Source organism: Salmo trutta, chromosome 1, assembly GCF_901001165.1.
Source record: "Salmo trutta chromosome 1, fSalTru1.1, whole genome shotgun sequence".
In the NCBI taxonomy this organism is placed as follows: Eukaryota; Metazoa; Chordata; class Actinopteri; order Salmoniformes; family Salmonidae; genus Salmo; species Salmo trutta.
In genome coordinates this window covers 77,147,751-77,175,277 of record NC_042957.1, presented here as the reverse complement: position 1 = coordinate 77,175,277, position 27,527 = coordinate 77,147,751, and the positions used below count along the sequence as shown (strand labels likewise).

Genomic DNA, 27,527 nt, shown 5'->3' with positions numbered 1-27,527 from the left:
CATCATTGATTGTATGTTGTTTTACTCCATGTGTAACTCTGTGTTGTTGTATGTTGTCGAACTGCTTTGCTTTATCTTGGCCAGGTCGCAATTGTAAATGAGAACTTGTTCTCAACTTGCCTACCTGGTTAAATAAAGGTGAAATAAAATAAAATTTAAATTAAAAATTAAAAAATGTACAGTCAGTTAAGATAATACATGATTATAAAGTACAACTTTATAACACAGTCATACAATACTGAAGGCATTAAAACAGACATAATACTACTATCCTCTGTCTTATTTCTTCATTCAGATGAGCTTGCTGTGACTTGCCAACGTGAACTCAAATCTAATCTAAAGAAGAAGTTTCAATATGTATTTGAAGGGATCGCTAAACAAGGAAACCCAACACTTCTCAATAAGATCTACACAGAGCTCTACATCACAGAGGGGGGAAAAGGAGAGGTCAATAATGAACATGAGCTGAGACAGATTGAGACAACAACCAGGAAACAAGCAAGACCAGAGACTGCAATCAAATGTCATGACATCTTCAAACCCTTAACTGGACAAGACAAACCTATCAGAACTGTGCTGACAAAGGGAGTCGCTGGCATTGGAAAAACAGTCTCTGTGCAGAAGTTTATTCTGGACTGGGCTGAAGGAAAAGCAAATATGGATGTGCAATTTGTATTTCCACTTCCTTTTCGAGAGCTGAATTTGATGGAAGGGAAAAAACACACATTGATTGAACTTCTCAATCACTTCTCAATTGAAACCAAACAATCAACAAACTACGACAAGTACAAAGTTCTGTTCATCTTTGATGGTCTGGATGAGTGCCGACTGCCCCTAGACTTCCAGAAGAACAACATCTGTTGTGACGTCACAGAGTCAACCTCAGTGGATGTTCTGCTGACAAATCTCATCAAGGGAAATCTGCTTCCCTCTGCTCTCCTCTGGATAACTACCCGACCTGCAGCAGCCAATAAGATCCCTTCAGAGTGTATTGACCAGGTGACTGAGGTACGAGGGTTCAATGACCCACAGAAGGAGGAGTACTTCAGGAAGAGATTCAGTGATCAGGACATGGCCAGAAGAATCATCTCACACATAAAGACATCAAGGAGCCTCCACATCATGTGCCACATTCCAGTCTTCTGTTGGATTTCTGCAACAGTCCTTGAACACATGTTGAAACATAAGAGAGAAGAGGTGCCCAAGACTCTGACTGAGATGTACATACACCTTGTGGAGTTTCATAACAATCAGAAGAATGACAAGTATCCTGGGAAAGAAGACACAGGTCCACACTGGAATAAAGAGATCATTCTGTCACTGGGAAAACTGGCTTTTCAACAGCTTGTCAAGGGAAATCTGAATTTCTATGAAAAAGACCTGAAAGAGGCTGGCATTGGTGTCAGTGAAGCCTCAGTGTACTCAGGATTGTGCACACAGCTCTTTAAAGAGGAATGTGGGCTGTACCAGGACAAGGTGTACTGCTTCGTGCATCTGAGCATCCAGGAGTTTCTGGCTGCTGTATATGTGTTCCTCTTATTCATCAACAACAAAGAAAATCGATTGGCCAAACCGCAATCAACGTCCAGCTACTTTTTTGCGCTGTTCAGAGACGAGCCTGAAGTTACACTCTACAAGAGTGCTGTGGATAAAGCCTTACAAAGTGAGACGGGAAACCTGGACCTTTTTCTCCGCTTCCTTCTGGGTCTCTCACTGGAGTCCAATCAGAAGCACTTACGGGGTCTACTGACAAAGACGAGAAGCAGCTCACAGAGCCATGACGAAACAGTCAAGTACATCAAAGAGAAGATCAGAGAGAACTCCTCTCCAGAGAGGTGCATCAATCTGTTCCACTGTCTGAATGAACTGAATGACCATTCTCTAGTGGAGGAGATCCAAAGATACCTGCGATCAGGAAGTGTCTCCAGTGAAGAACTCTCACCTGCACAGTGGTCAGCTCTGGTCTTTGTGTTGCTGACTTCAGAAAAGGAGCTGGATGTGTTTGACCTGAAGAAATACTCCAGATCAGAGGAAGTTCTTCTGAGGCTGCTGCCAGTGGTCAAAGCCTCCAGAGCTGCTCTGTGAGTACATAAAATTACATTTAAGTACTAATCATCAGGAAGAAATATTCAGTTTAGAGAAAAATAGGAATTATTGAAAAACATATTGAATGATTGCATTGATGTTCACATTAGTATAACAATATGACCGTACAATTCTAGGAGACAGAAGATGAATCTGTGTTGTTTGAGAGAGTAAACCAAACGCATCTGCCAGTGACCTTCTACACTACCGTTGTTACATTAACAGTGTGTTCGTGAAATCATGATGATCTCTTTGTCAGGCTGTCAGGCTGTGGAGTCACAGAGAAAGGCTGTGGTTCTCTGGTCTCTGCTCTGATGTCAAACCCCTCACACCTGAGAGAGCTGGATTTGAGTAACAATGATCTGAAGGATTCAGGAGTGAAGCTGCTCTCTGCTGGACTTGGGAATCGTCACTGTAAACTGGAGACTCTGAGGTCAGTATTCCTGTATTTGGTAAACAAGTAATAACTGTTCACCAGATCCACATGTGTTTACCAGGCACACATAGTTCACACCATATGTGTTTGAACACTGAAGCTTGCAGTTTTAAATCTGGTGCTCCAGCATTTTGGATTTGAGATACAGTAGCAAGGAAATGATGTGAACCCTTTGGAATGACCTGGATTTCTCCATAAAATGGTCATAACATTTTGATCTGATCTTCATCTAAGTCACAACAATAGACAAACACAGTCTGCTTAAACTAATAACACACAGAGACAATTATTTGTTTTCATGTCTTTATTGAACACACCGTTTAAACATTCACAGTGCACGGTGGAAAAGTATGTGAACCTTTGGATTTAACAACTGTGTCACAGCTGTCTTCATAAATGGACCAAGGCGCAGCGGAAGTGTGGACACTCATTCTTTTAATTGGTAAAAGGCAAAGCATCCACCGGAAAACAAAACAATAAATGATACTCACAACATGGACAGTCTCACAGGCTATGCAAACGCAGTGCAAAAACAATTCCCCACAACCCCAAAGACAAACACACACACCTATATAGGACTTCCAATCAAAGGCCACTATACACACCTGCCTTCCATTGGAAGTCCCAATCTTCAACCCAACATTTAACAAACACAAACCCCCTGCCACATCCTGACCTAGACAAAGCAATACGCCCTCTGCTGGTCAGGACGTGACAAACTGGTTGATCCTCCTTTGGCAGCAATAACCTCAACCAAATGTTTTATGTCGTTGCGAATCAGACCCGCACAACGGTCAGGAGGAATTTTGGATCATTCCTCTTTACAAACTGTTTCAGTTCGGCAATATTCTTGGGATGTCTGGTGTGAACCGGTCTCTCGAAGGGCATGCCACAGCATCTCAATCGGGTTGAGGTCAGGACTTACCTCTGTGTTTTGGGTCGTTCTCCTGTTGCATTATCAAACTTTTGTTGAGCTTAAATTGTCTGACAGATAGCCTTACATTCTCCTACAAATTGTATTGATAAACTTGAGAATTAATTTACCTCATGATGATGATATCAAGCTGTCCAGGCCCTGAGGCAGCAAAGCAGCCCCATTCAATGACACTCCCGCCACCATACTTTACAGTTGGAATGAGGTTTTGATGTTGCAGTGTTGTGCCTTTTTTTTCTCCACACAGTGTTGTGTGTTCCTTCCAAACAACTCAACTTTAGTTTCATCTGTCCACAGAATATTTTGCCAGTAGCGCTGTGGAACGTCCAAGTGCTATTTGGCGAAATTCAGACGTGCAGCAATGTTGTTTTGGACAGCAGTGGCTTCTTCCGTGGTGTCCTCCCATGAACACCATTCTTGTTTTGTGTTTTACGTATCGTAGACTCATCAACAGAGATGTTATCATGTTCCAGAGATTTCTGTCAGTCTTTAGCTGACACATTCTGACACATTCTGCGCTGTGCTCTTGCAGTCATCTTTGCAGGACGGCCACTCCTAGGGAGAGTAGCAACCAGTGCTGAACTTGCTCCATTTATAGTCTATTTGCCTTATCGTGGATTGATGAATATCAAGGCTTTTAGAGATACTTTTGTAACCCTTTCCAGCTTTATGAAAGTCAACGATTCTTAATCTTAGGTCTTCTGAGATCTCTTTTGTTCGTGGCATGGTTCATATCAGGCAATGCTTCTTGTGAATAGCAAAGTCAAATTTTGTGAGTGTTTATTATAGCGCAGGGAAGCTCTAACCAATATCTCCAATCTCATCTCATTGATTGGACTCCAGGTTAGCTGACTCCTGACTCCAATTACCTTTCGGAGAAGTCATTAGCCTAGGGGTTCACATACTTTTCCCAACCTACACTGTGAATGTTTAAACGATGTATTCAATAGACAAGAAAAATACAATAATTAGTGTGTTATTAGTTTAAGCACACTGTGTTTGTCTGTTGTTGTGACATAGATGAAGATCAGATCAAATGTTATGACCATTTTATGCAGAAATCCAGGTAATTCCGAAGGGTTCACAAACTTTTTCTTGCCACTGTATTTCATATTTGGCGACTGTAGATAATGTTACCTTTTATTTGAGGGTAATGGTGAGAGGTTAGCATGTTTTGTTGTAGCCTCTGTTATTGGTAATGGTGAGAGGTTAGCATGTTTTGTTGTAGACTCTGTTATTGGTAATGGTGAGAGGTTAGCATGTTTTGTTGTAGACTCTGTTATTGGTAATGGTGAGAGGTTAGCATGTTTTGTTGTAGCCTCTGTTATTGGTAATGGTGAGAGGTTAGCATGTTTTGTTGTATCCTCTGTTATTGGTAATGGTGAGAGGTTAGCATGTTTTGTTGTAGACTCTGTTATTGGTAATGGTGAGAGGTTAGTATGTTTTGTTGTAGCCTCTGTTATTGGTAATGGTGAGAGGTTAGCATGTTTTGTTGTAGCCTCTGTTATTGGTAATGGTGAGAGGTTAGCATGTTTTGTTGTATCCTCTGTTATTGGTAATGGTGAGAGGTTAGCATGTTTTGTTGTAGACTCTGTTATTGGTAATGGTGAGAGGTTAGCATGTTTTGTTGTAGCCTCTGTTATTGGTAATGGTGAGAGGTTAGCATGTTTTGTTGTAGCCTCTGTTATTGGTAATGGTGAGAGGTTAGCATGTTTTGTTGTAGCCTCTGTTATTGGTAATGGTGAGAGGTTAGCATGTTTTGTTGTAGCCTCTGATATTGGTAATGGTGAGAGGTTAGCATGTTTTGTTGTAGCCTCTGTTATTGGTAATGGTGAGAGGTTAGCATGTTTGTTGTAGCCTCTGTTATTGGTAATGGTGAGAGGTTAGCATGTTTTGTTGTAGCCTCTGTTATTGGTAATGGTGAGAGGTTAGCATGTTTTGTTGTAGCCTCTGTTATTGGTAATGGTGAGAGGTTAGCATGTTTTGTTGTAGCCTCTGTTATTGGTAATGGTGAGAGGTTAGCATGTTTTGTTGTAGCCTCTGATATTGGTAATGGTGAGAGGTTAGCATGTTTTGTTGTAGCCTCTGTTATTGGTAATGGTGAGAGGTTAGCATGTTTTGTTGTATCCTCTGTTATTGGTAATGGTGAGAGGTTAGCATGTTTTGTTGTAGCCTCTGTTATTGGTAATGGTGAGAGGTTAGTATGTTTTGTTGTATCCTCTGTTATTGGTAATGGTAAATGGTTAGCATGTTTTGTTGTAGGCTCTGTTATTGGTAATGGTGAGAGGTTAGCATGTTTTGTTGTAGCCTCTGTTATTGGTAATGGTGAGAGGTTAGCATGTTTTGTTGTAGCCTCTGTTATTGGTAATGGTGAGAGGTTAGCATGTTTTGTTGTATCCTCTGTTATTGGTAATGGTGAGAGGTTAGCATGTTTTGTTGTAGCCTCTGTTATTGGTAATGGTGAGCGGTTAGCATGTTTTGTTGTAGCCTCTGTTATTGGTAATGGTGAGAGGTTAGCATGTTTTGTTGTAGCCTCTGTTATTGGTAATGGTGAGAGGTTAGCATGTTTTGTTGTTGCCTCTGTTATTGGTAATGGTGAGAGGTTTTCTTCTAGCCTCACTCATTGTTATTCAAGATTCATTCATGATTTTCTTAATCATGCCATAATCAGGATTAATTTAGTACTGTTTAGAAACATGTTATCTAATAACTTAGAAAGAAAACTACTCCTGTTTTCAACGACCATTCAGTTACTATTGGGCAAAACGTAACTCAAAACACAACCAAAAAGGGCTTTCATATCTAAACGTGAAACATATGCATGAAAATACCCTCAAATAAAAGTGACATAATATACTGTCACCTCATATGAAACATTGGATCTCAAATCAAAAATCCTGGAGAATCGAGACAAATTTTTGATTTTATATTCACTGTCAAAATAGATGTGGACTGTATACTCAATACAATCTAAATCTGATACCTCAGTGTCTGTCTCACTGTCTGTCTTTTGACTGTTACTGCATTTTAAACTGGTCTACCAGTCTACTCAAATATTTGTGCTATACATTTCTATCTCTACAAACAATACTTTTGTCATTTCTAATGATGATACAATCATTTATGAATAGATATGCATGTTTCAGGACACTGATATATCTGAATATGCTGAAATAATACATTGCCACTCTATTTTCACCACCAAAGAATAGCAGTGTGGTTTAAAAATGATTTTACAGGGCTTCCGAGTGGCGCAGCAGTCTAAGGCACTGCTAAAGGTGTTACTACGGTCCTGCATTCATATCCCGGACTGTGCCACAACTGGCCGTGGTCGGGAGTTCCACAGAACGGCGCGGGGGGGGGAGGGTTTTGCTGGTGGGGCTTTACTTGGCTCATCGCACTTTACCGACTCCTTGTGGCGGGCCAGGAGCTTGTGGGCTGACCCCGGACCCCAGTTGAACGGTGTTTCCTCCGACACATTGGTGTGGCTGGCTTCCGGTTTAGCTGGCGGGTGTTAAGGAGTGTGGTTAGGCGGGTCACATTTCGGAGGATGTATGACTCCACCTTCACCTCTCCCGAGCCCGTTAGGGAGCTGCAGCGATGAGCCAAGACTGAAAAAGAGGGAAATATAAATAAAGGGATTTGACTCTTTGCAGGCTGTCACGCTGTCAAGTCACAGAGGAAGGCTGTGCTTCTCTGGCCTCAGCTCTGAGGTCAAACCCCTCACACCTGAGAGAGCTGGACCTGAGCTACAATCACCCAGGAGACTCAGGAGTCAGACTGCTGTCTGCTGAACTGGAGGATCCAAACTGCAGACTGGAGAAACTCAAGTATGTAGAGGGTTTATGTCACTGTTCATATCAAACATGTCTGAGTTATCAGGCTAGTTAAGACAAACATTCTTCAACCACTTGGACAAAGTTATATGCTGACTGTGTGTGTTTACCCGTGCGTGCGTGCGTGCGTGCGTGCGTGTGTGTGCGGTGTGTGTGTATGTGCACGTGTGTGAGTTGACGTGTATCACTCAATGACTGTCTGTTCTTCTGCTTACTGCTACAGTGTGGAACATGGTGGAGAGAACACAATGAAACCTGGGCTTAGAAAATGTGAGTGTTGAATGCTGTGAAAAATATGACTAAGAATAAGTCTTAAGTTAAGTCAAAGACCACCATCATTACTTACTTTGTCATATTAAATATAAGCTGTAGTTCTACAGAAGCAGAAATCAGGGACACCAACGTTTAGAAATAGTTGTTTTGACAATGTTTGTGTCTGTGTATATGGGTGTCACTGATCCCTCCGTATCTGTTGCTCTTTCCATGCACCAGTTTCGGAGGTCTACGTCACCGGCCTCTATGAACTGAACTGTGTCATTACGCACACCTGGTCCCCATTTTCCTCACTGATTAATATTTGTATAAATGTGCCCATTTAGTTCACGATTTATTGTTCCAATGTCTGTTGTGCCTGTGAGTACCTGTGCTGTGTTGTTTTGTCTTTCGTGCCGTTTGGATGTGGATATATTATTAAGGGTCTCGTCCCCTGGTGTATCATTGTGTCCCTTTGTTTTCGGGTCTCGTCCCGTGTATTTATTCGAAGTACTCCTCGCTCTTTTGTTTGGGTTCAACCCTGTGTTTTGTATACGTGTTTGTTTGCTCTTCGTCCCCGTGCCTTTACACGGCACGTTGTAATTCGGGTCAATAAAAACCCTTATTACGCATTCCTGCGCCTGTCTCCCGATCCTTCACACAACGTGACACTGTGTGGCGTGTTCGTGTTACATTAGAAATGTGTGTGTATGTTCATGCATGCATACAAGGTGTGAGCATGTGTGTCTCTGTGTGTGTTAAATTAATAGGAATGAGCGTGTTTGATATTACCATACTGTATAACATATGATCATTCAACAAGTCTCACGTTACCTTAAGTTCTCATTTTGATACCTAGAAACATCTACATTAAATTAAGTTGTGAAATGTGAGATAACATTCTAATGTGAATGATGATGATTTCTAATATTGTGTCTGGTTTCATCCATCAGATGCCTGTGATCTCACACTGGACCAAAACACAGTAAACAGACTCCTCTCTCTGTCTGAGGAGAACAGAAAGGTGACATTTAGGAGAGAGGAGCAGCCATATCATAATCACCCAAAGAGATTTGAGGTCTGGCCACAGGTGCTGTGTAGAGAGGGTCTGACTGGGCGCTGTTACTGGGAGGTAGAGTGGAGTGGGAGAGGGGCTGATATAGGAGTGACATATAATGGAATCAGAAGGAGAGGAGAGGGAAATGACTGTGGGCTTGGATACAATGACAAGTCCTGGAGTCTGTTCTGCTATGACAACAGTTACAGAGCCTGGCATAATAACAATCTCACTACCATAGACGTCCCCTCCTCCAGCTCCCACAGAGTAGGAGTGTATCTGGACTGGCCAGCCGGCACTCTGTCCTTCTACAGAGTCTCCTCTGACACACTGACCCACCTGTACACATTCACCTCCACATTTACTGAGACCCTCTATGCAGGGTTTAGGGTTTGGTATGATGACTCCTCAGTGTCCCTGTGTCAGGTGGTCCCTCTGTCAAACACAACATGATGTTTGACTCTAATCATGGTTCAGTAAGACACAATAGAGTATCTCTCTAGTGTATAAACATATGATAGTAAATATTCATGAATAAACACTATTGAAGTTGACAGATATTGTCAACTAGAGTCATTTATTAATAGAATGAATCACCACACTGTGTTGTAAAACTGTTTAATTTACAAATCACTGATCTTGTTGTTATTGGGCTTCTTGGTGTTTGTACATATTATTATCTGTAGAATGTTTATTTGTCAAATTCTTGACACAACAATCTTGTTTCTGTATGAACTCAATTCCACTGAATGAAATGTACATGTGACAGATGTGACTAATAAAGGTTAATCAACCAGATGAAAGAAGAGAGGTGTAAATGTTTTAATATTGATCAGAATGACAGTACAGTAAATGGAGTACAGTAATAGGGGTTGTGTTCAGTACATAGAAATGGGTCTTATTCAGTTGAAGAGGAAGCTTTTATGATCGGACAGGACAATGAGTGCATCTCAATAATCTAAAGTGGCCTCATCTCCTTATTTCCTCTCCTTTATCTTGACTCATCTGAAAACCCAAGATAGGCAGCCACCATATTACTTTGACCTATCGGGACATTGCTTTCACCTGTCCAGTTCTCTGATGTCGGTTTAGATGAAGGAAAGGAGACAGAAATCCACTGGAACGCCCCCCCCCAACTGGTCATTACTAGTGGGAAACTCATCTATCAATCCACTGGAACGCCCCTCTGAGTGGTAACTACTAGTGGGAAACTCATCTATCAATCTACTGGAACGCCCCTCCAACTGGTAATTACTAGTGGGAAACTCATCTATCAATCCACTGGAACGCCCCTCTGAGTGGTAATTACTAGTGGGAAACTCATCTATCAATCCACTGGAACGCCCCTCCAACTGGTAATTACTAGTGGGAAACTCATCTATCAATCCACTGGAACGCCCCTCCAACTGGTAATTACTAGTGGGAAACTTGTCTATCATCTCTGACTTCTCCCACATCCTGAACTCTGACATAATTTCACAACACCCATTTTACATTTTTTTACATTTTAGTCATTTAGCAGACGCTCTTATCCAGAGCGACTTACAGTAGTGAATGCATACATTTCATACATTTATTATTATTATTGTTTTCCCCCCCCCGTACTGGTCCCCCGTGGGAATCGAACCCACAACCCTGGCGTTGCAAACACCATGCTCTACCAACTGAGCCACATGGGACCACCCGCATTAACTTCTGTAAGGATGCGCATGCGACCAATTCGAATTTATTTGATTTTGACGTTCTAATGAAATTACCTTGATTACAGCATTTTCTGCACTTAGATGTAACAACAAAACATTATTTATAAAAACACAAATTTGTTGACAAGCATGATAGCTGTACATTCAGTTTATGGTTGACGCATCTTGTCTGCCATTAGCCAATCAGCGTTCTCAACGAGTTCAAAACACAAGAAAGCACAGAACTCATTGCTCCCAGTTTACAAGTAGTATTTTCTGAGTTTCCCACTTGTTGTGAACGCAGCATCAGTAACAGGTTGTGCACGTTCCTCTGCTCAGACGTTGCTGACAGTCGATGACTTGGCACCGAATCATTGGTGGATGCATACAACATCTGAGCAAGGGAACACAACCTTTAACTTTCCTATCACTGGGTGTACAATCAAAGATGGTGGATAAATGAAGATGTCACACTCAGGCTGTTTAGCATTGAAACTAATTGTCAGAGTTCCGGTCTGCTTAAGTGGCAATGAGTTGTTGCTACATCTATTATTGACATGTACTGATTTATTCTTGAAGAATATAACTTATAAATGCCTCCTCATGAGCTTAGTTCAACTGTCGTACCCCATCAGAACCCAAAATATAAGCTTGTTTTACTCCAATGTTTCTAAACAAAGTAAATGTAAAGAAACACTATGTAGCCTCAAAACATGTTTAAAACTATACTTGTTATACCATGGGTGGTCAGTCCTTGCATCAATTACTCTGTCTATCAATTTAAGAGCCACATCCCTGTTTACTGATTTAGGGGCGGGGCTCATGTGGTGGTTAACTTCTGTTTTATCAAATGAGGAGACACAAACTTGTCACACAAGTCAGAGTTATACTTAAACAAAATCTTTATTTACTTATTAATAAGGAAAGCAGGTCACACCAGAGATGCAAGTGACTGATGTGAGTGCTTTGCAATAACGATGGCTAGTTGACGAATCACCTTTAGATGATTCGTCGTGAGCCCCGACACAAAGAATACAAAGATCTTTTTTAGCAAAGGTTACAAGGTTAGACGTCGTATGAAAGAAATGAATAATTCACAGCATACAGTATCTGCTGTAAAGACTGTTCTCATTGTGTAGAAACCAGGGTCTGGCCCCCAACACAAGGTTCCTCTCATAGTTATCTATACACGAGCCATCTCTACCTGGTACCTTCCAGCACACAAACACCAACTCATGCTATGGAATGCAGACTTTTAGGTTTTATCACCAAAGACATCGTAAATCTACTGTCAGCATTAAGCCCCAGAGGCCCACTCTCAGTATTTTTTATTTTTGTATTTTATTTCACCTTTATTTAACCAGGTAGGTCAGTTGAGAACAATTATGTTGCATTAAATTACAATTTGATGCAATAACAGCATTATGACATAATCTTGTAATCACACTCATCCCTCAGCTGTTTACTGAATAAGGGGTTGGGCTACCGCTTGTTATTGTTTCTGCTGCTGATTGACGCTTTAAGGGGTGGCTCTCGGTTAGTGCTATCTGGGATAATTGGGACGTCCCTACCTTAAACCCTAACCTTAACCCTTACCCTAACCATAACCCTTACCTTAACTGTTTAAAATGTCAACATCAATGGGGTGACGTCCATTTAGACTTTTCCAGTGGCTCTCCCATAGACACCAATGAGAGCTGGGTCTGGGTCTGGTTGGGTCTGGTTTACTTCAGGGATGGGCAACAATCATGGGAGTGGAAGATACAAAACATCTGAACTCATCATGAGGTTCTGCAGTGTCTTGCGGGTTTGCCATGGAGAGAAGATTTTGCAATTTAAAACTAATTTCATGCAATTCTCAGTTTCTCTTTTCTATTCTAATCCTTATTCTAGTTGTGGAAGCAGTAGTAGTAGCAGCAGCTCTGCAAGGTCCTCTAGAATGCAGCTCTCCAAGGTCCTCTAGAATACAGTAGTAGTAGCAGCAGCTCTCCAAGGTCCTCTAGAATGCAGCTCTCCAAGGTCCTCTAGAATACAGTAGTAGTAGCAGCAGCTCTCCAAGGTCCTCTAGAATGCAGCTCTCCAAGGTCCTCTAGAATACAGTAGTAGTAGCAGCAGCTCTGCAAGGTCCTCTACAATGCAGCTCTCCAAGGTCCTCAAGAATACAGTAGTAGTAGCAGCTCTCCAAGGTCCTCTACAATGCAGCTCTGCAAGGTCCTCTAGAATGCAGTAGTAGTAGCAGCAGCTCTGCAAGGTCCTCTACAATGCAGTAGTAGTAGCAGCTCTCCAAGGTCCTCTAGAATGCAGTAGTAGTAGCAGCAGCTCTGCAAGGTCCTCTACAATGCAGTAGTAGTAGCAGCTCTCCAAGGTCCTCTAGAATGCAGCTCTCCAAGGTCCTCTACAATGCAGTAGTAGTAGCAGCTCTCCAAGGTCCTCTAGAATGCAGCTCTCCAAGGTCCTCTAGAATGCAGTAGCAGTAGTAGCAGCTCTCCAAGGTCCTCTAGAATGCAGTAGTAGTAGCAGCTCTCCAAGGTCCTCTAGAATGCAGCTCTCCAAGGTCCTCTAGAATGCAGTAGTAGTAGCAGCAACTCTCCAAGGTCCTCTAGAATGCAGCTCTCCAAGGTCCTCTAGAATGCAGTAGTAGTAGCAGCAGCTCTCCAAGGTCCTCTAGAATGCAGTAGTAGTAGCAGCAGCTCTCCAAGGTCCCCTAGAATGCAGTAGTAGTAGCAGCAGCTCTCCAAGGTCCTCTAGAATGCAGCTCTCCAAGGTCCTCAAGAATGCAGTAGTAGTAGCAGCAGCTCTTCAAGGTCCTCTAGAATGCAGTAGTAGTAGCAGCTCTCCAAGGTCCTCTAGAATGCAGTAGTAGTAGCAGCAGCTCTGCAAGGTCCTCTACAATGCAGTAGTAGTAGCAGCTCTCCAAGGTCCTCTAGAATGCAGCTCTCCAAGGTCCTCTACAATGCAGTAGTAGTAGCAGCTCTCCAAGGTCCTCTAGAATGCAGCTCTCCAAGGTCCTCTAGAATGCAGTAGCAGTAGTAGCAGCTCTCCAAGGTCCTCTAGAATGCAGTAGTAGTAGCAGCTCTCCAAGGTCCTCTAGAATGCAGCTCTCCAAGGTCCTCTAGAATGCAGTAGTAGTAGCAGCAACTCTCCAAGGTCCTCTAGAATGCAGCTCTCCAAGGTCCTCTAGAATGCAGTAGTAGTAGCAGCAGCTCTCCAAGGTCCTCTAGAATGCAGTAGTAGTAGCAGCAGCTCTCCAAGGTCCCCTAGAATGCAGTAGTAGTAGCAGCAGCTCTCCAAGGTCCTCTAGAATGCAGCTCTCCAAGGTCCTCAAGAATGCAGTAGTAGTAGCAGCAGCTCTTCAAGGTCCTCTAGAATGCAGTAGTAGTAGCAGCAGCTCTTCAAGGCCCTCTAGAATGCAGCTCTCCAAGTTCTAGAATGCAGACTGAGTTAAATGAAATACAGCTTTGTAGTGAATTACCATGAATAAAACAATAACAAAACAGTTTCAACAGATTATTGCAGGATATCCAAGTAAATGCAGTAAGAACAATCACCCGTATATCAGTTCATTTTTTAATGGAGACGATTTTGCAATTTTACAGAACATTTCCTTCAATTCTTCATATTTCGCAAAAGGGTGGAGAGAAATGTTTGCAGTTTTAAAATATGAAATCTGAGTGAGAGTGAGTAACAAAATCAATGGGGACTCAAACCAAGAGAAAGGGCAAACCAAGATGGCTGACTGAACACAGCAGTGTAGATCACCTCACGATAAAAACATAATATTTAATATCGGTAAGTTAAAACCTGTTATGGATAGGGGGCAGTATTTTCACGGCCGGGTGAAAAAAACGTGCCCGTTTTAATCTGGTCACTATTCTTGCCCAGAAACTAGAATATGCATATAATTAGTAGATTTGGATAGAAAACACTCTAAAGTTTCTAAAACTGTTTGAATGGTGTCTGTGAGTATAACAGAAGTCATATAGCAGGCAAAAAACTGAGAAGATGTCAACCAGGAAGTGGACTGTCATCCAATTTCTTGCCCTTGTTTTACCTCTCTATCGAATTTACACCATCTAAGCTGTCACGTTACACTTTCCAAGGCTTCCATTGGTTCTCTAAAGCCGCCAGAAAGTGGAATGGAGCGTCTGCTGTCTCTGGGCAGATCACAGGAGCTCTTTTTGTGAGTGGTCTGCCTAGTGGTCTGCCTAGATTTTAAACAGCGTTTGACATGCTTCTAAGTACGGTAAAGGAACATTTAGAATTTTTTTTGCACGAAATGCGTCCGCGCGTCACCCTTCGGATAGTCACCTGAACGCATGAACAAAACGGAGGATATTTGAATATAACTATGGATTATTTGGGACCAAAACAACATTTGTTGTTGAAGTAGAAGTCCTCGGAGTGCATTCTGACAAAGAACAGCAAAGGTAATCCAATTTTTCTAATAGTAATTATGAGTTTTGTGAGCCCCGGTGTTGGCGGGTGTCTGATTAGCTAGCCTTGATGGCCGAGCTATGTACTCAGAATATTGCAAAATGTGCTTTTGCCGAAAAGCTATTTTAAAATCTGACATAGCGGTTGCATAAAGGCGTTCTGTATCTATAATTCTTAAAATAATTGTTATGTATTTTGTGAACGTTTATTGTGAGTAATTTAGTAAATTCACCGGAAGTTTGCGGTGGGTATGCTAGTTCTGAACATCACATGCTAATGTAAAAAGCTGGTTTTTGATATAAATGTGAACTTGATTGAACAAAACATGCATGTATTGTATAACATAATGTCCTAGGAGTGCCATCTGATGAAGATCATCAAAGGTTAGTGCTGCATTTAGCTGTGGTTTGGTTTTTTGTGACATATATGCTTGCTTTGAAAATGGCTGTGTGATTACTTTTGGCTGGGTACTCTCCTGACATAATCTAATGTTTAGCTTTCGCTGTAAAACCTTTTTGAAATTGGACAACGTGGTTGGATTAACGAGAGTATTATCTTTCAAATGGTGTAAAATAGTCATATGTTTGAGAAATTGAAGTTATAGCATTTTTAAGGGTTTTGTATTTCGCGCCACGGTCTGCTAGCGGAACGTCTGTCCATAACAGGTTAGACTAAATATTAGTACTTCACAAACTGGTGGGTAATAACCTTCAATCTGGATAACAAAAATCAAATCATAAGGCTAGAGAAATTTATCGACAAATATTACGAAAACAGGCAAAAAAGAAGAACGTGACTCTTTGACAGACTTAAGCTTTTCACCACGGGGAATACTAAGGGTGGAAACTGATCTGTTAACTTCTATGGGCTAGGTGGGACGCTAGCGTCCGGTGAATGTGCACATCAATTTACAAAAATACTCATCATAAACGTTGACTAAATATATAACAATTATTTTAAGAATTATAGATAGACTACCCCTGGATGCAACCGCTGTGTCAGATTTTAAAATAGCTTTATGGAGAAAGCACATTTTTCAATATTCTGAGTACATAGCTCAGCCATCACGGCGAGCTATTCAGACACCCGTCAAGTTCGGGGCAACCTAAACTCAGAATTAGTATTTGAAATATTCTCTTACCTTTGCTGATCTTCGTCAGAATGCACTCCCAGGACTGCTACTTCCACAAGAAATGTTGTTTTTGTTCGAAATAATCCATATTTATGTACAAATACCTCTGTTTTGTTTGTGCGTACAGATCACTTATCCAAAGGCATAACGCCCGAGCGCGGAACGAGAGACGAAAAGTCAAAATGTTCCATTACCGTACTTAGAAGCATGTCAAACGCTGTTTAAAATCAATCTTTATGGTATTTTTTACGTAAAATTGCGATAATATTCCAACCGAACAATAGCATATTCATTCAAGAAGAAAAAGAAGGAATGGCGTGCTCGTGTGACTGCGCATATCCAATCCCTTTGTTGCCAGGCAGACCACTCAGTAACTGAGCTCCTATTATCTGCCCAGTGACAGGAAAATGCTCAAACCACTTTCTGAAGGCTTTAGACAGCCAATGGAAGCCTTAGGAAGTGCAACTTCACCCCACAGACACTGTAGCTTTGATAGAGAATCAAAAGGAGAACTACAATTCTCAGACTTTTCACTTCCTGCTTGGATTTTTCTCAGGTTTTTGCCTGCCATATGAGTTCTGTTATACTCACAGACACCATTCAAACTGTTTTAGAACTTCAGAGAGTTTTCTATCCAAATCTACTAATAATATGCATATTCTAGTTTCTGGGCCAGAGTAGTAACCTGTTTAAATTGGGTACGTTTTTCATCCGGCCGTGAAAATACTGCCCCCTAGCCCAGACAGGTTAATACACTATAAGTGAATTGGTCAGAATACTTAAGACTTCTTCAAATTGGGGGACTTGATACGTAAAGTGCTTTTATTTTTCTAAATGGTGAAATGGACATGTATGTATGACAATACCTTCAAATAAAGGTGACATTATGTCACCTCATATTAAACATTTGATGTCAAATCCAAAATGCTGGAGTACAGAGACACATTTAAAACATTAGCTTCACTGTCAAACTAGATATGGTGTGGACTGTATACTCAATACAATCTAAATATGATACCTCACTGTCTGTCTTTTGACTGATATTGCTTTTTGAACTGACCTGGTCAGTCTACTCAAATATTTGTACTATACATTTTTCTCTCTACAAGAAATACTTTGATAATTTGTCATTACTAATAATTATACATCCATTTATGAATAGATATGGCAGGTTTCAGGATACTGATGTATCTGAGTATGTTGAAAAAATATACTGCCACTATTTTCACCACCAAAGAATAGCAGTGTGGTTTTAAAATCAATCAATCAATCACATTTATTTATAAATCCCTTCTTACATCAGCTGATGTCACAAAGTGCTGTACAGAAACCCAGCCTAAAACCTCAAACAGCAAGCAATGCAGGTGTAGAAGCACGGTGGCTAGGAAAAACTCCATAGAAAGGCCAGAACCTAGGAAGAAACCTAGAGAGGAAACAGGCTATGAGGGGTGGCCAGTCCTCTTCTGGCTGTGCCGGGTGGAGATTATAACAGAACATGGCGGAGATGTTCAAATGTTCATAGATGGCCAGCAGGGTCAAATAATAATAATCACAGTGGTTGTCGAGGGTGCAACAGGTCAGCACCTCAGGAGTAAATGTCAGTTGGCTTTTCATAGCCAATCATTCAGAGCATCTCTACCGCTCCTGCTGTCTCTAGAGAGTTTAAACAGGTCTGGGACAGGTAGCACGTCCGGTGAACAGGTCAGGGTTCCATAGCCGCAGGCAGAACAGTTGAAACTGGAGCAGCAGCATGGCCAGGTGGACTGGGGACAGCAAGGAGTCATCACGCCAGGTAGTCCTGAGGCATTGTCCTCAGGCTCAGGTCCTCCTAGAGAGAGAGAGAAAGAGAGAAAGAGAGAGAGAACTAGAGAGTGAATACTTAAATTCACACAGGACACCGGATAAGACAGGAGAAATACTCCAGATATAACAGACTGACCATAGCCCCCCGACACATAAACTACTGCAGCAAAAACACTGGAGACTGAGACAGGAGGGGTCGGGAGACACTGTGGCCCCGTCCGACAATACCCCGGACAGGGCCAAAGAGGCAGGATATAACCCCACCCACTTTGCCAAAGCACAGCCCCCACACCACTAGAGGGATATCTTCAACCACCAACTTACCATCCTGAGACAAGGCCGAATATAGCCCACAAAGATCTCCACCACGGCACAACCCAAGGGGGGGTGCCAAACCGGACAGGAAGATCACGTCAGTGACTCAACCCACCCAAGCGACGCACCCCTCCCAGGGACGGCATGGAAGAGCACCAGTAAGCCAGTGACTCAGCCCCTGTAATAGGGTTAGAGGCAGAGAATCCCAGTGGAGAGAGGGGAACCGGCCAGGCAGAGACAGCAAGGGCGGTTCGTTGCTCCAGTGCCTTTCCGTTCACCTTCACACTCCTGGGCCAGACTACACTCAATCATAGGACCTACTGAAGAGATGAGTCTTCAATAAAGACTTAAAGGTTGAGACCGAGTCTGCGTCTCTCACATGGATAGGCAGATCATTCCATAAAAATGGAGCTCTATAGGAGAAAGCCCTGCCTCCAGCTGTTTGCTTAGAAATTCTAGGGACAGTAAGGCGGCAGGACCAAATCGGAAAGATGGGTAGGAGCAAGCCCATGTAATGCTTTGTAGGTTAGCAGTAAAACCTTGAAATCAGCCCTTGCCTAACAGGAAGCCAGTGTAGAGAGGCTAGCACTGGAGTAATATGATCACATTTTTGGGTTCTAGTCAAGATTCTAGCAGCCGTGTTTAGCACTAACTGAAGTTTATTTGGTGCTTTATCTGGGTGGCCGGACGGTAGAGCATTGCAGTAGTCTAACCTAGAAGTGACAAAAGCATGGATTCATTTTTCTGCATCATTTTTGGACAAAAACGTTCTGATTTTTGCAATGTTACGTTGATGGAAAAAAGCTGTCCTTGAAGCAGTCTTGATATGTTCGTCAAAAGAGAGATCAGGGTCCAGAGTAACGCCGAGGTCCTTCACAGTTTTATTTGAGACGACTGTACAACCATCCAGATTAATTGTCAGATTCAACAGAAGATCTCTTTGTTTCTTGGGACCTAGAACAAGAATAAAGGTTACATTAAAAAAATAATAATAATTCAAAATACACACCCTTGTTACGTTGGACACAAGCAACTTCAGGAAGTGATACTGTGCATTCAGTATTCATATTATTATATCCACTATTCTGTCATTAAAAATGTACCCACTATTCTGCCATTATAATTTCCACTATTCTGTCATTAAAAATGTATCCACTATTCTGTCATTCTAATATCCCCTATTCTGTCATTCTAATATCCACTATTCTGTCATTCTAATATCCACTATTATGTCATTCTAATATCCACTATTATGTCATTCTAATATCCACTATTCTGTCATTCTAATATCCACTATTATGTCATTATTATATCCACTATTCTGTCATTAAAAATGTATCCACTATTATGTCATTCTAATATCCACTATTCTGTCATTATAATATCCACTATTCTGTCATTATAATATCCACTATTCTGTCATTCTAATGTCCACTATTCTGTCATTATAATATCCACTATTCTGTCATTATATTATCCACTATTCTGTCATTATAATATCCACTATTCTGTCATTATGATGTCCACTATTCTGTCATTATAATATCCACTGTTCTGTCATTATAATATGCATTATACTGTGATTATTATATCCACTATTCTGTCATTAAAAATGTATCCACTATTCTGCCATTATAATTTCCACTATTCTGTCATTAAAAATGTATCCACTATTCTGTCATTAAAAATGTATCCACTATACTGTCATTATATTATCCACTATTCTGTCATTATATTATCCACTATTCTGTCATTATAATATCCACTATTCTGTCATTCTAATATCCACTATTCTGTCATTATATTATCCACTATTCTGTCATTCTAATATCCACTATTCTGTCATTCTAATATCCACTATTCTGTCATTCTAATATCCACTATTCTGTCATTCTAATATCCACTATTCTGTCATTATATTATCCACTATTCTGTCATTCTAATATCCACTATTCTGTCATTATAATATCCACTATTCTGTCATTATAATATCCACTATTCTATCATTATAATATCCACTATTCTGTCATTCTATTATCCACTATTCCGTCATTATATTATCCACTATTCAGTCATTATAATATCCACTACATTATAATATCCACTATTCTGTCATTATAATATCCACTACATTATAATATCCACTATTCTGTCATTATAATATCCACTACATTATAATATCCACTATTCTGTCATTATAATATCCACTATTCTGTCATTATAATATCCACTATTCTGTCATTATAATATCCACTATTCTGCCATTATAATATCCACTACATTATATTATATACTATTCTGTCATTCTAAAATCCACTATTCTGTCATTCTAATATCCACTATTCTGTCATTCTAATATCCACTATTCTGTCATTCTAATATCCACTATTCTGTCATTCTAATATCCACTATTCTGTCATTATATTATCCACTATTCTGTCATTCTAATATCCACTATTCTGTCATTCTAATATCCACTATTCTGTCATTCTAATATCCACTATTCTGTCATTCTAATATCCACTATTCTGTCATTATATTATCCACTATTCTGTCATTATATTATCCACTATTCTGTCATTCTAAAATCCACTATTCTGCCATTCTAATATCCACTATTCTGTCATTCTAATATCCACTATTATGTCATTATAAATCCTCTATTCTTTCCAGATAACAAGAGATAACTAGGGGACTGGAGGAATCCAACTAGAAATTTGGCATCTTTGATTGTTTTCCCAGTTTATGATTAGAACATCAAACAATTGGTCAAACTATTGTAAAGCAGAAAGTTGTCCCGTCAGGTACAAAGACTAAAACGGAAAACAACCACCCACAAAACCCCACGAAAAACAGGCTGCCTAAGTATGGCTTCCAATCAGAGACAACAAAAAACACCTGCCTCTGATTGGAAACCATACCCGGCACCAACATAGAAAATACAACATAGAATGACAATCTAGACAACCCACATAGAAAACAGAAAACCCAAAATACATAGACAAAAACACCCCCCTGTCACACCCTGACCAATCTACTATGGAAAAATGACCTCATACTAAGGTCAGAACGTGACAATTGGAGCCACACTTTTATAGATATCATGTATTTAAAAATATCCACTGCTAGGCTCACTGAAAAAATATCCACTGCTAGGCTCACTGAAAAAATATCCACTGCTAGGCTCACTGAAAAAATATCCACTGCTAGGCTCACTGAAAAAATATCCACTGCTAGGCTCACTGAAAAAATATCCACTGCTAGGCTCACTGAAAAAATATCCATTGCTAGGCTCACTGAAAAAATATCCACTGCTAGACACTGAAAAAATATCCACTGCTAGACACTGAAAAAATATCCACTGCTAGACACTGAAAAAATATCCACTGCTAGGCTCACTGAAAAAATATCCACTGCTAGGCTCACTGAAAAAATATCCACTGCTAGGCTCACTGAAAAAATATCCACTGCTAGACACTGAAAAAATATCCACTGCTAGACGCTGAAAAAATATCCACTGCTAGACGCTGAAAAAATATCCACTGCTAGGCTCACTGAAAAAATATCCACTGCTAGGCTCACTGTGTCACGATCGTCATAATGATTGGACCAAAGCACAGCGTGAGTTAAGTTCCACATTATTTATTAGCAAGTGAAACTAAGCAAAGGCAAAAAACAATAAACTAACAACGAACCGTGACTACAGAGATGCTACGTGCACTAACTCAAAACAATATCCCATAAACACAGGTGGGAAAAACAGCTACTTAAATATGATCCCCAATTAGAGACAACGATTACCAGCTCCCTCTAATTGGGAATAATACAAATCACCAACATAGAAAATCAAACCTAGAACCCCACATAGAAAGAAATAAACTAGATCACCCCCAGTCACGCCCTGAACCACTTCACCATAGAGAAACAATGGCTCTCTATGGTCAGGGCATGACACACTGAAAAAATATCCACTGCAAGACACTGAACACCTTCCACTTCAACCAGCGCACCTCGTGTTAAAGACTTACACAGGGGACTCTGTCGCTGTGAATGGCATCACTGATGTCACAGTTCAGGTTGTTAGATTCTGGGTTAAACTTGGAACATTGTTATACTCAGCAGTATAGTATCTAAGGAGTGAAGGAGACTGGTTTTTACATCAGAAGTTAATGGTTATCTGTCAGAGCCAGATGGCTTTGTAATGTTTTGGGTGGACATGAGGAAGTCACCGGATTGCAGTAGGGGATACGGATGGACATCTTCGGATTAGGCATCAAGGGGGTTGAGGTCAGGTCAGATCCCCTTAAGGGAGAAGGAATGGTATATTACCCTATCACTTCGTCTTCCTGGTGGACCATAACAGATGTAAGGATGTGAGAGAAGGAGGAATGCCTAAATTGGAGTATATATGCTTGTGGTGGTGGAAACATGTGTTGTCTGCATCCAGCTGTACTGACCCTCTGGGCAGAATAAACTTGGTTAAGCTTCCATAAATGTCCGTTGAGTTTTTTACTCTGAGAATTAGAACCTAACAAGGTAAAGAGACAAACTGAAAAGCTGCCACTCTATGTTGTGAAAGGAGACTATGCATCACTACTGGGATGTTCATAGTTGGAGAAAATCCCACTGGACTGGCCATCAGTGCATACGATGACACATGGAGACACAGACCTACCTGCCTTCTTAAAGATACAGATTTATTTAATGGACAGCAGGCTAGTATGAACGACATCACAGGGGAGCTTACCATTAAGTCAGACAGCAAACCAACGTTTCTGAAAGCAGGACCTGTACCTTATGCTATCAGACCAAAAGTGGAGGCTGACTTGGAGGCTTTAGTCAAGAACAAGGTACTGGAGCCGGTCAGCATGAGTGAATGCATGAGCAACACCCATCTACCAGTCCTTAACACTAGAAACCCCAGGCCTTTCAGTATATCAGAACACCCATCTACCAGTCCTTAACACTAGAACCACCTGGTCTTTCAGTATATCAGAACACCCATCTACCAGTCCTTAACACTAGAACCACCTGGTCTTTCAGTATATCAGAACACCCATCTACCAGTCCTTAACACTAGAACCACCTGGTCTTTCAGTATATCAGAACACCCATCTACCAGTCCTTAACACTAGTACCGCCTGGTCTTTCAGTATATCAGAACACCCATCTACCAGTCCTTAACACTAGTACCGCCTGGTCTTTCAGTATATCAGTACCCGTTAACACTAGTACCACCTGGTCTTTCAGTATATCAGTACCCGTTAACACTAGTACCACCTGGTCTTTCAGTATATCAGTACCCGTTAACACTAGTACCACCTGGTCTTTCAGTATATCAGTACCCGTTAACACTAGTACCGCCTGGTCTTTCAGTATATCAGAACACCCATCTACCAGTCCTTAACACTAGAACCACCTGGTCTTTCAGTATATCAGAACACCCATCTACCAGTCCTTAACACTAGAACCACCTGGTCTTTCAGCCTATCAGTCCCTGCTAGATAAAGTTACCAGGCGTCCACTTTAGCATACGCATCAGATGCATTTCAACCAGCAACGTGCAAGGTGTGCAAACATAGTTTGTTAAATAAACAATTGATAAACAGTCCATCAACTATTGTAAATTATTAATTACATGAATAAATATTAGTGAAATATATCAACAAAATAACAACAATAGTTAATTCTACAATGTAAAAAATGTATTGGCCTATAAACTATTCCTGTTTCCTTTACAATAAAAACATTACAGTGTAATCCATTTGATCACCTTTATTTGTAGATTTGATTAGTAAGAGTTATAGTAATTAATAAAGTCAATTTACAGTTTCTTTTGACAAAAATAAATTATTATAATAATAACAATATAACCCGGCAGGTGCGCAAATGAAATGCTTTGCTGTATTCCTAAACAAAAGCACCAAAGCATGAACAATTGTAAAGGATGAATTGGATAAATATTTGTGGAAATATATTTATGACAAGATATAAAATCAATAATTTGTTTATTGTATCAGACACTGTACGAAGCCTTTACACATGAATCAATTGTGTCTTCTCTTCATGCTTCGGGTCCACAGACAAATCAAATCGGTTGCCCTGCACACAGTTTTCATTGTCCTTGTTCCGTGTGCTCCTGCCGACTGGACATTGTGTCTTTTTGCCCAGTGGGAGATGTGGTGCTTGGGGAAGAGGGAGAGCAGGACCTGCTGCCTGCTTGGAGCTGTGGTGCTTGGGGAAGAGAGAGAGCAGGACCTGCTGCCTGCTTGGAGCTGTGGTGCTTGGAGAAGAGGGAGAGCAGGACCTGCTGCCTGCTTGGAGCTGTGGTGCTTGGGGAAGAGGGAGACCTGCTGCCTCGGAGGCCTCCTTGGTGAATGTAGCTTCTTTCTCGGCGGTCATTCGGTTCTCACGAAGCTCACATACCAGATCCATGATGAAATCTCTCCTGCTGACTGTCTTGACAAGGCATTGCTTGTACAACACATGCGTGTTGATAGCAGCCATGTCGAGCACATTACAGAACACTTCAACAGGTACCTCATTTTAAAGAGTACCGTCTTGCCATCTAATAGTAATAATATGAATGTAATATAATAGAAGGGGATACTATTTGGTGTTTGTCAGATGGGAAGGCTATCTGTATATGGTAGAGATACTGTATATACCTTTGTGTGATTGTAGTCTGACATTGTCTCCAGTTTCTTCTTCTGGTCACTGCCGGTGAGGTGCATGGTGCTGAGGAAGAAAACTCTTATTTATTTGACATCTGTATACCGTGAGTGTTTCTTTACCACTCTCTACACACGGTGAGTGTTGCTTTACCTCTCTCCATCACACCGTGAGTGTTGCTTTACCTCTCTCCATCACACTGTGAGTGTTTCTTTACCACTCTCTACACACGGTGAGTGTTGCTTTACCTCTCTCCATCACACCGTGAGTGTTGCTTTACCTCTCTCCATCACACTGTGAGTGTTGCTTTACCTCTCTCCATCACACTGTGAGTGTTGCTTTACCTCTCTCCATCACACCGTGAGTGTTGCTTTACCTCTCTCCATCACACTGTGAGTGTTGCTTTACCTCTCTCCATCACACCCTGAGTGTTGCTTTACCACTCTCCATCACACTGTGAGTGTTGCTTTACCACTCTCCATCACACTGTGAGTGTTGCTTTACCTCTCTCCATCACACCGTGAGTGTTGCTTTACCACTCTCCATCACACTGTGAGTGTTGCTTTACCACTCTCCATCACACTGTGAGTGTTGCTTTACCTCTCTCCATCACACCGTGAGTGTTGCTTTACCACTCTCCATCACACTGTGTTTCTTTACCACTCTCCATCACACTGTGAGTGTTGCTTTACCACTCTCCATCACACTGTGAGTGTTGCTTTACCTCTCTCCATAACACTGTGAGTGTTTCTTTACCACTCTCCATAACACCCTGAGTGTTGCTTTACCACTCTCCATCACACTGTGAGTGTTGCTTTACCACTCTCCATCACACTGTGAGTGTTGCTTTACCTCTCTCCATCACACCGTGAGTGTTGCTTTACCACTCTCCATAACACTGTGAGTGTTGCTTTACCACTCTCCATCACACCGTGAGTGTTGCTTTACCTCTCTCCATCACACCGTGAGTGTTGCTTTACCACTCTCCATCACACTGTGTTTCTTTACCACTCTCCATCACACTGTGAGTGTTGCTTTACCACTCTCCATCACACTGTGAGTGTTGCTTTACCTCTCTCCATAACACTGTGAGTGTTTCTTTACCTCTCTCCACAGATATGTTGTTTTGCATAGAGGGGGGCAGCTTCCGCCTTTGTTTGTTCACTGTTCCGAACAGGCTAATCTTCTTTTCAATCAACTTGTCTGACAGGGAAATTGATGTGAAGAAGCTGTCCATGGTCACAATTCTGCCTTTGCCCATGTAAGGCTCCACGTGTCTCAAAACCACAGTCAAACAGTCACTCACCCGCTGGCCTGGTTTCATCTTTCCCCAGATATAGAAAGCCATTGAGCAAGTTGGTTTCGAAGTCTGCGGCTAAGCAGAACTGAAGTCACATGCACCATGATCAGTTTCTATCTGGTTTCTATTGGCCATTCATCCATTGATGACAGAAAAGCATATTTTAATTTGATTATGTGACTAGTTTTTGCTTAGTTGCCAGATCAATGCTGATGCTTGAGAGGTCATGTGATAAATACATTTACAACAAGGATATTGTTGAAAAAAGTGAACTTTGGAAATAGAGCTGCACCTCTTAAATTTGGAGAGTTATTTGATAAAGGTCATAGAAACTGCAGAATCTGCTCTTTCAGATAGTCATATATAGAAATCAATGTTTTTCCTGCATGTGACTCTGATAAAGAGATGCTCCTTTCCCTGCATCTGTCAATTACAAGGTGTGCCCATCTTCATGTACAATCTGGCAATTGATAGGCCTAATATTGTCACTCATCAGATTATTGTCAATTTAATCTGGTCTATAGGCTAACTCTTATTATGTGTGAAATTAGTTTTGGTATAGTTTAGGTGTAGTTTTGTTGGGCCGGCTGTGCAGGCTGACTGGCATCAGTTTGTTTCCCGCTCATCAACTTGGATAGAGTCAAGGATATGTTTTGCATTATTCAAAAGGCCTACTGCAACTCATACAGACATCAGCTAACTGTCATAGATGTCGTAAGAATTGGACCAAGGTGCAGCGGGAACGTGAATGCACATCTTCTTTATTAAATAAAAAGAAGGAAAAAACAAACAAAACACGTATACAAACGACACTAACAGACCTCTCATGCGAACAGACACTAAACAACTACCCACAAATCCCAATACAAAAACACCCCTATACATAGGACCTTCAATCAGAGGCAATGAGGAACAGCTGCCTGCAATTGAAGGTCCATCAAAACCCTAAACTTAGAACTAAAAGGACTAGACTACAACATAGAAATAACTAACATAGAACATAAACCAACAAACCCCAGAACACATAAACCAAACACCCCTCTACCTAAATACATAGCCTGAACCACATAAAACAAACACCTTCTGCCACGTCCTGACCAAACTACAATAACCAATAACCTCTTTACTGGTCAGGACGTGACAGTAACAGTTTTCTTTACTGACAAGTGGGGTTAGAGACTGACAGAGACTGACAAACACAGACATCAGCTAACCGTTTTCTTTACTGATAACTGGGGTTAGAGACTGACAGAGACAGAGAGAGACACAGACATCAGCTAACAGTTTTCTTTACTGACAACTGGGATTAGAGACAGATAGACAGACAGACATCAAATTCTCATGATCTTTGACCTCCCATAATTTCAGGCTGTTTTCACAGAAATCTCATGGTAACACTTTACATGGCATATTATAGGCATTAAAATCCATTTATAAAGCGCTTCACCATTTAAAATAATAGTATGTAAATGTACAACTACTACGGGTGACATACATTTTTTTTTAACCTTTATTTAACTTGGCAAGTCAGTTGAGAACAAATTCTTATTTTCAATAACGGCCTAGGAACAGTGGGTTAACTGCCTTGT

At 41.1% G+C, this 27,527-nt stretch overlaps 1 protein-coding gene across 1 annotated transcript; it reads left to right on the top strand.

Moving 5' to 3' along the window:
- The first annotated feature begins 116 nt into the window (after nucleotides 1-116).
- Nucleotides 117-9,406, top strand: LOC115199189 (NLR family CARD domain-containing protein 3). Its single transcript, XM_029761849.1, has 5 exons — nucleotides 117-2,043; nucleotides 2,427-2,518; nucleotides 7,112-7,285; nucleotides 7,515-7,561; nucleotides 8,497-9,406. The coding sequence occupies exons 1-5, from the start codon at nucleotides 199-201 to the stop codon at nucleotides 9,051-9,053; spliced, it is 2,715 nt and encodes a 904-aa protein (XP_029617709.1). The 5' UTR covers nucleotides 117-198; the 3' UTR covers nucleotides 9,054-9,406.
- Nucleotides 9,407-27,527: the final 18,121 nt, after the last annotated feature.